This window comes from Oncorhynchus kisutch, linkage group LG11 (genome assembly GCF_002021735.2).
Source record: "Oncorhynchus kisutch isolate 150728-3 linkage group LG11, Okis_V2, whole genome shotgun sequence".
NCBI lineage: Eukaryota > Metazoa > Chordata > Actinopteri > Salmoniformes > Salmonidae > Oncorhynchus > Oncorhynchus kisutch.
Window position 1 is genome coordinate 44,889,196 of NC_034184.2, and position 13,612 is coordinate 44,902,807.

The window sequence follows — 13,612 nt, forward strand, 5'->3', positions numbered from 1 at the left end:
AAGGGGGGCATCGCGCCTCAATCGCTCACTTTGGGGAAACACTTGGGCACAGATCCGGTCTGCCTGAGAGTGAAAAAGCTGGCTGGGCGGGGGGGGGGGGGGGGGGACAAAAGACCCTGGGCTCTGTTAGGGGCAGTGCATAATGGGCTGCTCCTTTCACAGGAGCTGCTAACCTTTTGGCAGCCACCAGCGAACTCCATTCTCCTCCGCCGATCGGGGAGGACAATGTGCCCAAGCCGGCTTTGAATGAAGCGCTACCTCCAACAGTGTTCCCATTCAGCGGCCGGTTGGGAACCGTCATTTTGGCCATTGTCCTAACTCTGACTCCTACCCCAGAAAGAGAGCAGGAAAAGGGAGAGGGTGAATATCTATAGCCAAAGCCTCCTCTCTCCCCCTTCTCTCTCTTTCTGAGCTCTAATCTCTCATTGTGGGGAGGGGGGAAGGAGGGGAAGTGGACACCACCAGCTGAGATCCAGAGGGGCTGCTGGTGCAGGAGCCTGGTCAGTGAGAGAGTCTAGGGAGTGAGCTCCGTTGCAGGGCCCAACCTCAGCCCCTTCCCTTATCTAGCGCCCTGGCTAATAATGCAGCTTACGGCCCTTTGAGAACACATCTGATAAGCCCCTTCCTCTGTGGCCCTTTTAACTGCTAAGCAGTGTTTATTTCCAAAGCGCTTCAAGGCCTCCGGGGAACAATACTGAGAAGGAACAGCGTTTAGCCAGCCAAACCTCTCCATTGAGTCACATCAAAAAAGCACTTCTCCGGTCTCTGGCTGATGTGTGGCCGGCAGCTTCATGAGAGAAGGGAAAGTCCTGTTTGAAATGTATACCCTCCTTGCCTGTTTTTATTCCCCTATGCCTTCGCCTCACTGAGATGTGAGCCTCAAACGGCATCTAAAGTTATTAACCCTTTATATTCATATTTCCCTTGACGCCATTGCTTCATTACATAAGACATTTGTTTTTGTGGAGCGCGGGAATATACAAAAATTATGCTATGTTCTTAATATCGGAAATATACATTTGATTTATGATCCTGATATTGGTTTGGGAATTGTGTTTTTGATCAAATGTTCTAATGCAGTGGTTGTTATCTGTAGATATCAATGCTTCCTTATGAGACTCGTTACGGACCCTTTTCCCTGTAAGGAAGCATTGATATATATGACTCTGTATCTAGTAAAATGCCCTCTAGTTTGCTTAGTTCCGCCAAGGACTGGTGATGTAAGGAGGACGCCGAGTCTGTGCTAATTCAGAATTCAGGGCTCTGGCCAAGAGGATGGGAAAGCAGGCAGCCAAGAAACCATGTGAAATGATCGCTATGAGATCAAATCAACACCATTTTTTTTCTTTATTGGAGTTGTGTTCCTTTTTATTCTCTCCCTTTGAGTGGCTGGTCCGGTTCAGGAGAGAACAGTTTTACATTACAACCGTGAAATCTCGGTGTAAAGACCCCCTTTGTCCCCCCCGCTGTTATTTTCACACAAATATAGTCCATTGTCACACAGCTGAAGTTAATTTGATCAACATTGGAGACATTTAACTGTTTTGTTCACTGAAAAGGCTCGTTTCATGCTCATTTTCGAGGCATTGAAAAGCAATGATTGGCAAAAAAAAAAAATGATGTTGCCGTTAACAATTCGGGGCAATTAGTTTCCCAGGGAGAAGCAGTGGGCCGTACTGGCCACCATACAGCAATTCTTTGTCATTTTATGGATGGTCATCAGTCAACTGTCAGAGCATCTCAAAGAGCCCTCCAATCTAAACGTTTCCTTTAAGGCTTTTCCCAGAACAACAGGCTGAAAGAGAAGAGAAAGGAGAGCCTGTTTCCAGGCAATAGACATGTTCAGCTGGAAGAAGGACTGAATAATTGCAGAGAGATCCTCAATAAAAGCCGGATAAATTGATTAGACAGGGTGGTAGTAGTGTGGTGCGCGTACGTGTTTATACAAAATGTATAACTTAGGGTTTTAGTGGAGGTGTGGTGAATAATGTGATAGTAGAATTTTTTTTTTTTTTAAGAGCATCGGATTGACTCAATGTGTGTGCTTATGCTTATTTGGGTTTGCATGCAAGCTCCTGCTATGACCTATGTGTTTGTGTGGGCACAGGGAATACTGTGGTTGCTGCCTTATGTCATTCAGTAGTAGGGTTGAAACATTTCAGGAACTTTCAATACGTCTTTCCCAAATCCCAGTTGGCTGATTACCTAAATCAGGAGGGAATAAGCAGGAACCAGATTTTTTTTTTAAGGTTCCTGGAATTTTGCAACACAACTCATTAGAGGCTGAAGGGGAGCATAGGCTTTAGGTGGCTAGTTGTGTTTAGGGGCTAGTGGACAGTGCTTGCTCAGCTAGGGACCAAATACAGTATAGCCCTTCATGGGGGTAGTGGTGTGCAGAGGGGTGTCAGTGCGTGACTGTGAACTGCCTCCTCACCCTGGGAGGCCTGGGGGCAGCAGGGGGTTAGTCCCCCCCCCCCTCCCAGTCAGTCTCTACTGTATAGAATCAGTTCATTAGCAAGTAGCCACCATTCACTCTTAGCTCTGCAGCCATGGGGATTGTCTACAACCGTTTTACCTAGTTATGTATCTGCGGAATAGAGATCTGCCGAAATGAGTCGATATGATGGGTTCACAGGCTGTAAGATGTGGCTCCCATGCATGCATCAGTTACTGCTGAGAAGAGGTTGGACCGGCTTGCATCGCCACCTATACCAGTCCACCCAACACCACCAGATCCAGTGGCTGACATCCTTCCTCCCTGGGTTTGTTTGCGTCCCTATTAGAAATGCTGTGGGATTTGACCAGTCGTTGGGTTTGACGTTGTTGGGTTGGTTTATCCTCTAACCTCTGTGTGACCGCGACACCCCACAACCACCCTTTTGGCATGACTCAACTGGGAGAGCTGGGTAGGTTGGGAGAAGGGGATTCTGGGTGGGATGGGCGCTGGTAGCGGGTGGCCAACCCTGGGTGTCACAGGTCACATCAGGGTTCCTCCCCTGGCCCATTGAGCCAGACGTCAAGAAGCAAATTCTTCACGATGTTAACATTCTCCAAAATTCTCAAAATCACACTCCCAATGGATGACTCTGCATTGGCTTTTGTAGTGTGCCGCTGAGTTGAATTTGAATGAAGCATTCATTTTTGATAGGCTAACGTAACGTTACTTGATGAAGGCGTGTTAGCGTTAGCTAGCAGTAACAACTTTTGTCTTGAAGCTAAAATGTAATAAGAGTACGGAAGAGAAAATAAACCCTTTAATTGTCTGCACACGTTTGTGAATTGTTGAATAATGCAAGAGTGTAATATGGTTAAGACGAAAAGTTCCTTGCATGGTTGAACTGTTTTTTGTAAGCACGATTACTGGCTAGTGGATGTGCTATAGGCTAATGTGACTGGGATATTTAAGCTGCAGTGCAATAATGTCTGTTGCCAAGCCCACAAATTCTCTCTCGGCACATGGCAGTCCGTTGCTAATGTAAACTGAAAAGTTTATGTACATATTATGTCAGTTGAAGTCTCGTCGCGGTGCTTCTGCTGCAACTCTCTTCAATCTGAATAAGCCCGAAGCCATTTATGTGTGTGAGCAGTGAATGTGTCAGGAATGTGCTCTCTGTGCTTTGTGCGGCTGCGGTAGGGGGCCTGGGAGCAGAGTTGGGGGGCCATGTTATAAATTAGCGGCTGACCCTGTCTTTGTGTGGCCCCAGGAAGGCCTGACTGATAGCCCCCCTCAGTGAGAACGGCCCCTGTAAAGAGCCTCTTTCAGAGGTGTCACCGTGCGATGAATTGGCCAGAGGGGAAGCATGTTTATAGACTGTGTAAAGAAGTACGTCTTTGTGTGGAAATATCGCTGACACTGTTACAGTTTGCTTGAATGAACTGTGATGACGAGACTAATGGGGCCCTCACTGGGGGGCCTGCAGGGGGCCCTCAGGACCCCCCACCACAGCCCCATTCACTACCAGTCCGCTGTGGCTAATGTCAATTCTTAGGGACGCCATAAAGGCCAAGCAAAAGTCAACTTTCACACCAGCGGGTCACCACAAGTGCTTTAGGAAATGACAATGTAAACAGAGCGTTACCTTCTGACCTGCGGCTGATACCTTAGCCCTACAGACAGAACATCCAGGGCTACGGCATTAGACATGGCTATTAGAGGGATGAAGCTGGGAACAGGCTCGGCCCAGCACTGGGCCCTGGGGAAACGCACACGCTCTCCGGGGAGAGTGGCATGGTCTGAATCGTCCCTTTGTTTTCTCTCTTGTCCCTTTCGCCTCTCCTCGCACTCTCTGCTCTCTCCCTCCACACTCACTCTCTCCTCTATTTTAGCCCCCCCGTCCCCTCCTTTTTTCACTCTCTGTTCTCCCTATCTCTGCTCTAAGCAAATGTACTTTATTCGCTTTTTGGAGTGAGCTCATTTCTTTTTTTTAAAGAATAAAGCCACCTTAAAGCTGTCTGTCTACAAATGTTCATCATGTTTCATGTCGGCAAGCCTCCATTGTACAAGTTACATGCTCAGCATGCACAGATAATATCCTTATTTGAAAAGGCAATACCATTATTTGAATACTCTTCTCATCCTAATCATCACTATAACCTTGAACTTTTATTAGGCCTATATTTATTTTACAGAGAACTTGGTCCATTTAACCCCGGGACACTGTGAGTCGTGGGTTTGCAAACACATCGATTTAAGGGACGCGAGGAATGTGTTGAAGTGGCCGTTCCATTGGCCACTTGCACATTTACATTTGAGTCATTTAGCAGATGCTCTCATCCAGAATGACTTACATGAGCAATTAGGGTTAAGTGCCTTGCTCAAGGGCACATTGGCAGATTTGTTCACCTAGTCTGCTCTGGGATTTGAACCAGCGACCTTTTCGGTTGCTGGCCCAACACTCTTATCCGCTAGGCTACCTGCCGCCAGGCTACAGCAAGTGTGAACTGTCCTTGTATTTGAATAGAGTGCTCTTCCAGTCCCATGGCTGGGGAAGGTCAGTGATGACATCACCCAGTCTGTGTGTTACCCCCATCCCTTCCCCGACCCCGAGCACCCATGACTGGTAGTCTGAGGTGCAGGTGTCCGCCAGTCTCCCCACAACAAGCAACCCCCTCCCCTCCTCCTTAAAGAAACACTGGCTGGGCTGTGGTGATACTTTACGACACAGGTCCAGGAATGGACCCACCACAGAGTGCCTTCTCTTTTTATGGCCTCATAAATATATTGTTATCAGGGGGCCGGGAGAGAGTCCGCCCTCCGCCCGGCGATTTATCCCCCCCCCGCGATTAGCAAAGCGCTAGCATTCTGAATCATTAATTACACAAGTAGGCTAGCAGCGCTAACTCTGTCGTCTTAATTTCTTATCTCTCCCCTGTAAGAGGGAGCCTCTTTTTAAGTCAATGATTAGGTATAGGAAGTTAATTATACGTCGCTTAGGTGCGTTTTAAATGCGCTCAGATGCCAGTGCTGCTGTAGATCTGGAAGCATTCCATGAACCTGGTTCCTGGACTCCATGAATCCTCCCTACCTCACACAGTTCTATATATTGGATTGAATTAGATACTGTGGGTGATTTCTCTCTCTGTTACTGTTCAATGATCATGTCCCTATATTTATTTCACCTTCTATTCCATGGATAGATGGTCAATACATCAACACATACTAGGTAGTATTCAAGTGTGGATATTGGGACAGAGTTCATGACTGCTTACCTTCCATGCAGAGTATAGCAGCTTCCCATAGAATGGAGATCATACTGTCCACACAGACTCAATCTAATTTGCTCATACACGATTTGGAACAGCATGCTCAAGTCAGCTCAGTCACATTACTAGAACATCATTTGAAACTTGCACAGCTAATTTCACTTTATACTAGAGGTGAACAATATTTTAAGGGCCCCGATTTTACTCAAGCCAATTCATGTTAACTGCTGGGATTGGGATTTTGTCATGTTGAATATTATTCTCCACAGGGGTGAAACACTTCTGACCAATGTGTTTGTGCCACCAGGTGGTGCTGTGCACCTCGTAAATTAAATTAAATGCCCTAAGGCAACCAACCACCAAGGCCCACCTGAGAGGCCCATCAACAGTATAGGCCTACTCCACTTGAAGCAATTCACTGTTGATGGCAAATTGTTTTCATGTTTTTCAGGATCACTGACCAGAGGTTTGAAAAGGTGCCATATTTTGTCTTCGGAGACTTCAACTTCAGGTTGGATACAAGGCAGGTTGTTGAGGTAAGCACTGATGCATGTATTGCAAGCATATCAGTTACAGAGTCTACAATGGTGTGTGTGTGTGTGTGTGTGTGTGTGGGGGTTCATGAACATAGTTTGCCAGGGTTTACAGGGGACACCAAACACCAGCCCCTCACAGTTATGGCTCATTATCACCCCTCTACTGTGGCTGGCCCAGCTGTGTTTGCCAACCAACCCTCCAAGTGCATTGTTAGGTTCCCCTCTCTATCTCTTCCTCCCACTCTCCCTCCCCTTCTCTTGGTGCAAATAAGGCTACATTGGAGAGTCAGTGTAGAGTAGTCATTCAGCAATCCTCATCAGGAGATAGGGGAGGGGTTGTTGGATAACAAGCCATAAAGTTCCACACAGACCGTGGAGCTCCATGATAACAGAGACTAGACACTTGTGGGGCAAACCCTGCTTTCACCACACAATGGCCCCTCAAATCAGTGGCTCTGTTCAAGGTGTGGGCATTGTTAATTTAGGAGAAGCCCCGCTCTCTCAAAAGGGAAGGGGAATAGGAGTGGGGAGGAGGGAGGTGGGCAGTTGTTGAATGGAGGGGTTTTGCTCAAATGGTTCAGGAAAGACTTCATCCTGTGAGGTAAAGTGAGAATGGCCTTTTGAGTGGGGAATGTGGTTTAACCATCCAACCACTAGGGGAGGAATTAAATAGAATACTTTATTGAGTGCAGCAACCAACTAGTCCTGTGCCAATGGGACTGGGAGAGCTCATGTTTTTCCTCAAGAGATTCATTGAATGAGGATGTGGTTTCAGACTGCTGAGTTGTGTGTGACCATATGATGTACTGTATATATCACATTGATATATTGCATTTTCTAATTCTCCGGTGGTACATTGGATTCCACAGAAGTAATTGGTGCACATTAGAGCTGCTGATCATGTGAGAATATTATAAGTTGCTTTGGAGATAATACAGTAAGCCAAGGTCCCAAGTCCACAGCAGCCACAGCCTGAGAGGGAGGAGGGAAGAGTAGATGCCTGAAGAATTATCAGAGAACACTGAGACTATTGAGAAAAACTGTTGTGAATCAAAGTCACTCGACCCAACATCTAGTTTACCTCGATTGAGGAATATGATGTGGTTAGCATGACTGTGATCATGAAATTCAAATAGCGGGCGTTAGTTTGATATTACAGCTACCGCTGAGACATAGTCATTGTTTAAATGTATTTTTTAGGCAAGTCAGTTAAGAACAAAGTTTTATTTACAATGACGGCCTACCCCAGCCAAACCCGGACGACGCTGGGCCAATTGTGCGCCACCCTACGGGACTCACGGCCGGATATGATACAGCCCGGATTTGAACCAGGGACTGTAGTGATGCCTCTTGCACTGAGATGCAGTGCCTTAGACCGCTGCACCACTCGGGAGCCCATTGTGACCATAGGTCCACACAAAAAGGGACGTTTTCAACGAAAATCACAAAAGTGGGATACGGAAGCAATCTTTCCACATTGAAAGCAGTTCAGCCAAGTCTAAATTCAAGCATCAACGACACGCGTAGTTTACTTTTTTTCATTGCAACTGTCCAATTGTTGTGAAGGATGAATATTCATGTCAGAGGAGGCTGATGGGGAGGAGCTATAGGAGGACGGGTTCATTGTAATGGCTGGAATGGTATCAAACACATCATACATATGGAAACCGCATGTTTGACTCCGTTCCATTGATTCCATTCCAGCCATCGCAATGAGCTGGTCCTCCTATAGTTCCTCCCACCAGCCTCCTCTGATTAATGTCATAAACCATGTTTCCATCTGACATTTTTATGCGAGGGAAAGTACGTTGGGTAAAGAATGTCACAACAGTCCAGATGGAAACAGCTATTTTGTTGACAAAACAAAATACACTAGACAAGGTGGGATATTTTTGTGTCTAATTATGAGAGAAATGCCGCTGGACACCCTTTTATGCACAAATATTGATATAATAATCATCCGATCGAAGTGAACTTGGAGTCTCGAGATTATATGTTGTGTGGTCCACCCACTACGACTTCGGGAAAGCAATGCAGTTTATTAGGCTACAGATGAAATAAGTTACGATGAACATGCACGGTGATGAGCTTGATGCTCCTTTCCAATAACTATAGAGGGTCTTATTCTGGTGACATGATTGATGCTTGGCTGCTGTTTGACAATAAAAAATGGTCTTGCTCTTTTGTCCATAATAATCTCATCATGTAGGCTATTCCCGAAATGTATCTGCAAGCTGTTGGCTAGAGCGCACGTGCCAAGTGGGTACATTCACTATATAACAACAACAAAAAATGTAATATATATTTGTATTTATATAGCAATCGGGCCTGCGTCCTCCAAAACATGACAAAACCGCACTTCTTAACACCTGCTCGCTTAACCCAGAAGCCAACTGCACCAATGTGTCGGAGGAAACACAGTTCAACGAACGACCGAAGTCAGCCTGCAGACGCCCGAGCTGCCACAAGTCACTAGAGTGTGATGAGCCAAGTAAACCACCCCCAAACCCTCCCCTAACCCGGACGACGCTTGGCCAATTGTGCGCCTCACTATGGGATCGAACCCCAGGCTATAGTGACGCCACAACACTGCGATGCAGGGCCTTAGACCGCTGCGCCACTCGGGAGGCCATAACAAACCTTTAGTAGAGTTGAAAACGCAAAGGAAACCCAAGGTCATTTGACCGTAAAAGTTATTTTTATGTGCACTTTTTCATCACACCCTGCACACCGAAATGTATATTTTTAACTAGTATGCAGTAGGTTGATAATGATTTCACCAAAGTATGTTGTATCAGACATTTCAAACAACATTCCCAGCTAATGAGAAAACAGTCACGGTATTTAATTTAAGGGAATGAACAAGATTTAACAATGCAACCGTGAGGCTAATTTTAAGTGTTTGTTTAAAAATAAATAAATAATTACATCTATACCCCAGTACGACCTACGTGACCACAGTGAAGTGGGGGGGTCTAAAGTACAAAGAGTACCTCAGGAAGTCAGATCTGTGGTCCGTGAAGTCCCTTCCACCACCACTCTCTATTCACTCACTCACACACACACACACACACACACACACACACACACACACACACACACACACACACACACACACACACACACACACACACTTTCTCCTCACACACACTTACTCATAAGCCCCTCTACTTTCTTTTACTCCTTCCTAAGAGGTCCTCATACTCACCCTTTTAACGGGACAACACCAAATGCTGATGACATCATCCAAGGGGCTCGGCTTGTTAAAAAGGCAGCATTCTACTCATATAAACCCGTCCAGTGCGGAGCTCACCGGTTTGATTTAATGGTGACCTGTACTATATGTGGTTGTGGAGGGCCGCTGTGATGTCACCAGTAAACAGATGAGTGTAGTCTCCATGTGGCTCTCTAACTCCCAGCCAGCGGCTATGTCAACCCTATAATGACAATTAATGTCAGCCGGACAATTAGTGCACATTGGGACTATGCTTTACTGTAGATTGGCCCTGGTGGATCGATCGGCCCTGCTTATCTGGAGATTGATTCAGATGTAGGCTCTCTCTCTCTAACACACACGCATGCACTCACATATACACTACCAGTCAAAAGTTTTAGAACACCTACTCATTCAAGGGTTTTTCTTTATTTGAACTATTTTCTACATTGTAGAATAATAGTGAAGACAAAATAACTATGAAATAACACATATGGAATCATGTAGTAACCAAAAAAGTGTTAAACAAATCAAAATATTGTTTATATTTGAGATTCTTCAAATAGCCACCCTTTACCTTGATGACAGTTTTGCACACTCTTGGCATTCTCTCAACCAGCTTCACCTGGAATGCTTTTCCAATAGTCTTGAAGGAGTTCCCACATTCCCACGAACACTTGTTGGCGGCTTTTCCTTCACTCTGCGTTTCGACTCATCCCAAACCATCTCAATTTGGTTGAGGACCTGGCCTCCACAATCACCCAACATCTGATGCAGCACTCCATCACTCCCCTTCTTGGTAAAATAGCTCTTACACAGCCTGGATGTCTGTTGGGTCATTGTCCTTTTGAAAACCAAATGATATCCCGAACCAGATGGGATGGCGTATCACTGCAGAATACTGAGGTAGCCATGCTGGTTAAGTGTGCCTTCAATTCTAAATAAATCAGATTGTGTCACCAGCGAAGCACCATCACACCTTCTCCTCCATGCTTTACGGTGGGTAATACACATGTGGAGATCATCCGTTCACCCACAATGCATCTCACTGCGTTTTTTGTGGACTCATCAGACCAAATGACAAATTTCCACCGGTCTAATGTCCATTGCTCATGTTTCTTGCCACGAGCAAGTCTCTTCTTCTTATTGGTGTCCTTTATTAGTGGTTTCTTTGCAACAATTTGACCATGAAGGCCTGATTCTCTTTTGAATAGTTGATGTTGTCTGTTACTTAAACTCTGTAAAGCATTTATTTGGGTTGCAATTTCTGATGCTGGTAACTCTAATGACCTTATCCTCTGCAGCAGAGGGAATTCTGGGTCTTCCATTCCTGTAGCGGTCTTCATGAGAGCCAGTTTCATCATAGCGCTTGATGGTTTTTGCGACTGCACTTGAAGAAACTTTCAAATTTCTTGTAAATTTTCAGCAATGACTGACCTTCATGTCTTAAAGTAATGACTGACTGTCATTTCACTTTGCTTATTTGAGCTGTTCTTGCCATAATATGGACTTGGACTTTTACCAAATAGGGCTATCTTCTGTATACCAACCCTACCTTGTCACAACACAACTGATTGATTGGCTCAAACGTATTAAGAAGGAAAGAAATTCCACAAATGAATTTTTAAGAAGGCCCACCTGTTAAATTAAATGCATTCCAGATGACTACCTTGTGAAGCTGGTTGAGAGAATGCCAAAAGTGTGCAAAGCTGTCAAGGCAAAGGGTAGCTATTTGAAGAATCTCAAATATAAAGCTTTAGAACAAGGGTTTTTCTTTAATTTGACTATTTTCTACATTGTAGAATAATAGTGAAGACAAACTATGAAATAACACATATGGAATCATGTAGTAACCAAAAAAAATGTTATTAAACAAATCAAAATATGTTATATTTGAGATTCTTCAAAGTAGCCACCCAAGACCTACCTTCAAGTGCAGTCGCAAAAACCATCAAGCGCTATGATGAAACCTGCTCTCATGAGGACCGACACAGGAACGGAAGACCCAGAATTAACTCTGCTGCAGAGGATAAGGTCATTAGAGTTAACTGCACCTCAAATTGCAGCCCAAATAAATGCTTCACAGAGTTCAAGTAACAGACACATCTCAACATCAACAGTTCAGAGGAGACTTTCTGCAAAGAATCCACTACTGAAGGACACCAATAAGAAGAGACTTGCTTGGACCAAGATACGCAAGCAGTTGACATTAGACCGGTGGAAATTGTCCTTTTCGTCTGATGAGTCCAAATTTGAGATTTTTGGCTCCAACCGCTGTGTGTTTGTGAGACGCAGATATGGTGAACGGATTATCTCCGCATGTGTGGCTCCCACCGTGAAGCATGGAGGAGGTGGTGTGGGGTTGCTTTGCTGGTGACACTGTCAGTGATTTATTTAGAATTCAAGGCACACTTAACCAGTATGGCTACCACAGCATTCTGCACCGATACGCCATCCCATCTGGTTTGCGCTTAGTGGGAGTATAATTTGTTTTTCAATTTGTTTTGACCTAACACACCTCCAGGCTGTGTAAGTGCTATTTGACCAAGAAGGAGAGTGATGGAGTGCTGTGTCAGATGACCTGGCCTCCCCAATCACCCGACCTCAACCCAGTTGAGATGGTTTGGGATGAGTTGGACCGCAGAGTGAAGGAAAAGCAGCCAACAAGTGCTCAGCATATGTGGATGGCTACTTTGAAGAATCTCAAATATATTTGTTTATTACTTTTTTGGTTACTATATGATTCCAAATGGGTTATTTCATGGTTTTGATGTCTTCAGTATTATTCTACAAGGTAGAAAATAGTTTAAAAAATAAAGAAAAACCCTTGAATGAATCGGTTTGTCCAATCTTTTGACTGGTACTGTATTTCTCTCTAGTTGCAATACACAGCTACACTGCTTCTCTCTGTCTGAGTGTAATCATGGACACCCGCTGCAATGAGAATAGCCACCAGACCCTCCCCTTTACCCATCATGCCCTGCGGGTGGTTGTGGTTGAGTCTCCTGTGTGTGTGGTGTTCTACACTCCAGGCCCAATGTCCTATACCCCATTGTCCCAGGGTTTGACACAGGTGCCGGATTCCTGTCATGCTTGTGCGGCAGGATCAGTAACCAGAGGCTGTTGCCAGCTCCCCTCCCAACTGGGCTCTCCATGAATTGTGTCCGACAGAGGGAATTGGCTTCAATTGACCCCCATTCACTGGGCCTTTCACTGGGGTACAAAGGACACAGCCAAGTGGAGACTAATGCTGGGGTTGAGCTCCCTGGAGGTGGTCTCCCCAGTGTCATCGCTCTGTCCCTGGTCCTTTTCTCCTGCTCTGACTGGCCAGGAGAGGTGCAGGGAGAGGTGGGCCCAGCCAGGGAGATGTGGAGGAATGAGGCTGCCCAAGCACTCGTGGGTGGATGGGGCAGTGGGTGCCCATTTTCCAATTGTATGCCATTTCACTCTGTTTGCTGCTTGAAGTCTAACCACTGCATTCTTAATGGTGCACTGGGTTTTATGTTTTATTTTACCTTCATTTAACTAGGCAAGTCAGGTAAGAACAAATTCTTATTTACAATGACTGCCTACCCCGGCCAAACCCTAACCCGGACGACACTGGGACAATTGTGCGCCGCCCTATGGGACTCCCAATCGTGGCCGGTTGTGATACAGCCTGGAATCGAACCAGGGTCTGTAGTAATGCCTCAGCACTGAGATGCAGTGAGCTCAAAGTTGTCATGGCTCCAAGGAGAAAAGTGCCTATGTTCCTATATTACTGCTGTTTTAAGTAGATACTGTCCTGAGTGTGTACAGTATGTTTGAGAGAAGGTATTTGGAGCAGAGGAACCACCTGTGTGTTGAGACGGTCCGGCAGAGACGAGGAAGAAGAGATGCATGGGATGTACGGGACCCCTGGGGACCAGTGGCGGTGAATCACAGAGGCTCAGTGACAGGCCCAGGCTCCGTGCCTGGACTCTCAGTATATTTAAAATCCCTCCTAATTAAACTTTATAGAATGTAAATTTAATATCTGCAGAAATTGTGCGCTTCTGGCCGGCCCCTCCAATTTAAGGATTGATGGAGGTCAGCGCGGAGGTTAATTGCTGACTTGATCTACTGTCCCCATGACATAGCTTGTGCCTGTTTTTAATTGGAGTTTATCTGGCCGCTACAT

At 45.6% G+C, this 13,612-nt stretch overlaps 1 protein-coding gene across 3 annotated transcripts in view; it reads left to right on the plus strand.

Annotated features, from left to right (window-relative positions):
• inpp5a (inositol polyphosphate-5-phosphatase A) overlaps positions 1-13,612 on the plus strand; it is a 185,552-nt gene that overhangs the window by 126,314 nt on the left and 45,626 nt on the right. For all 3 annotated transcript variants that reach the window (XM_031835845.1, XM_031835844.1, XM_031835843.1), the window contains exon 9: positions 6,155-6,239. In XM_031835845.1, the coding sequence (XP_031691705.1) occupies positions 6,155-6,239 (85 nt within the window). The remainder of the gene's footprint in view (positions 1-6,154; positions 6,240-13,612) is intronic.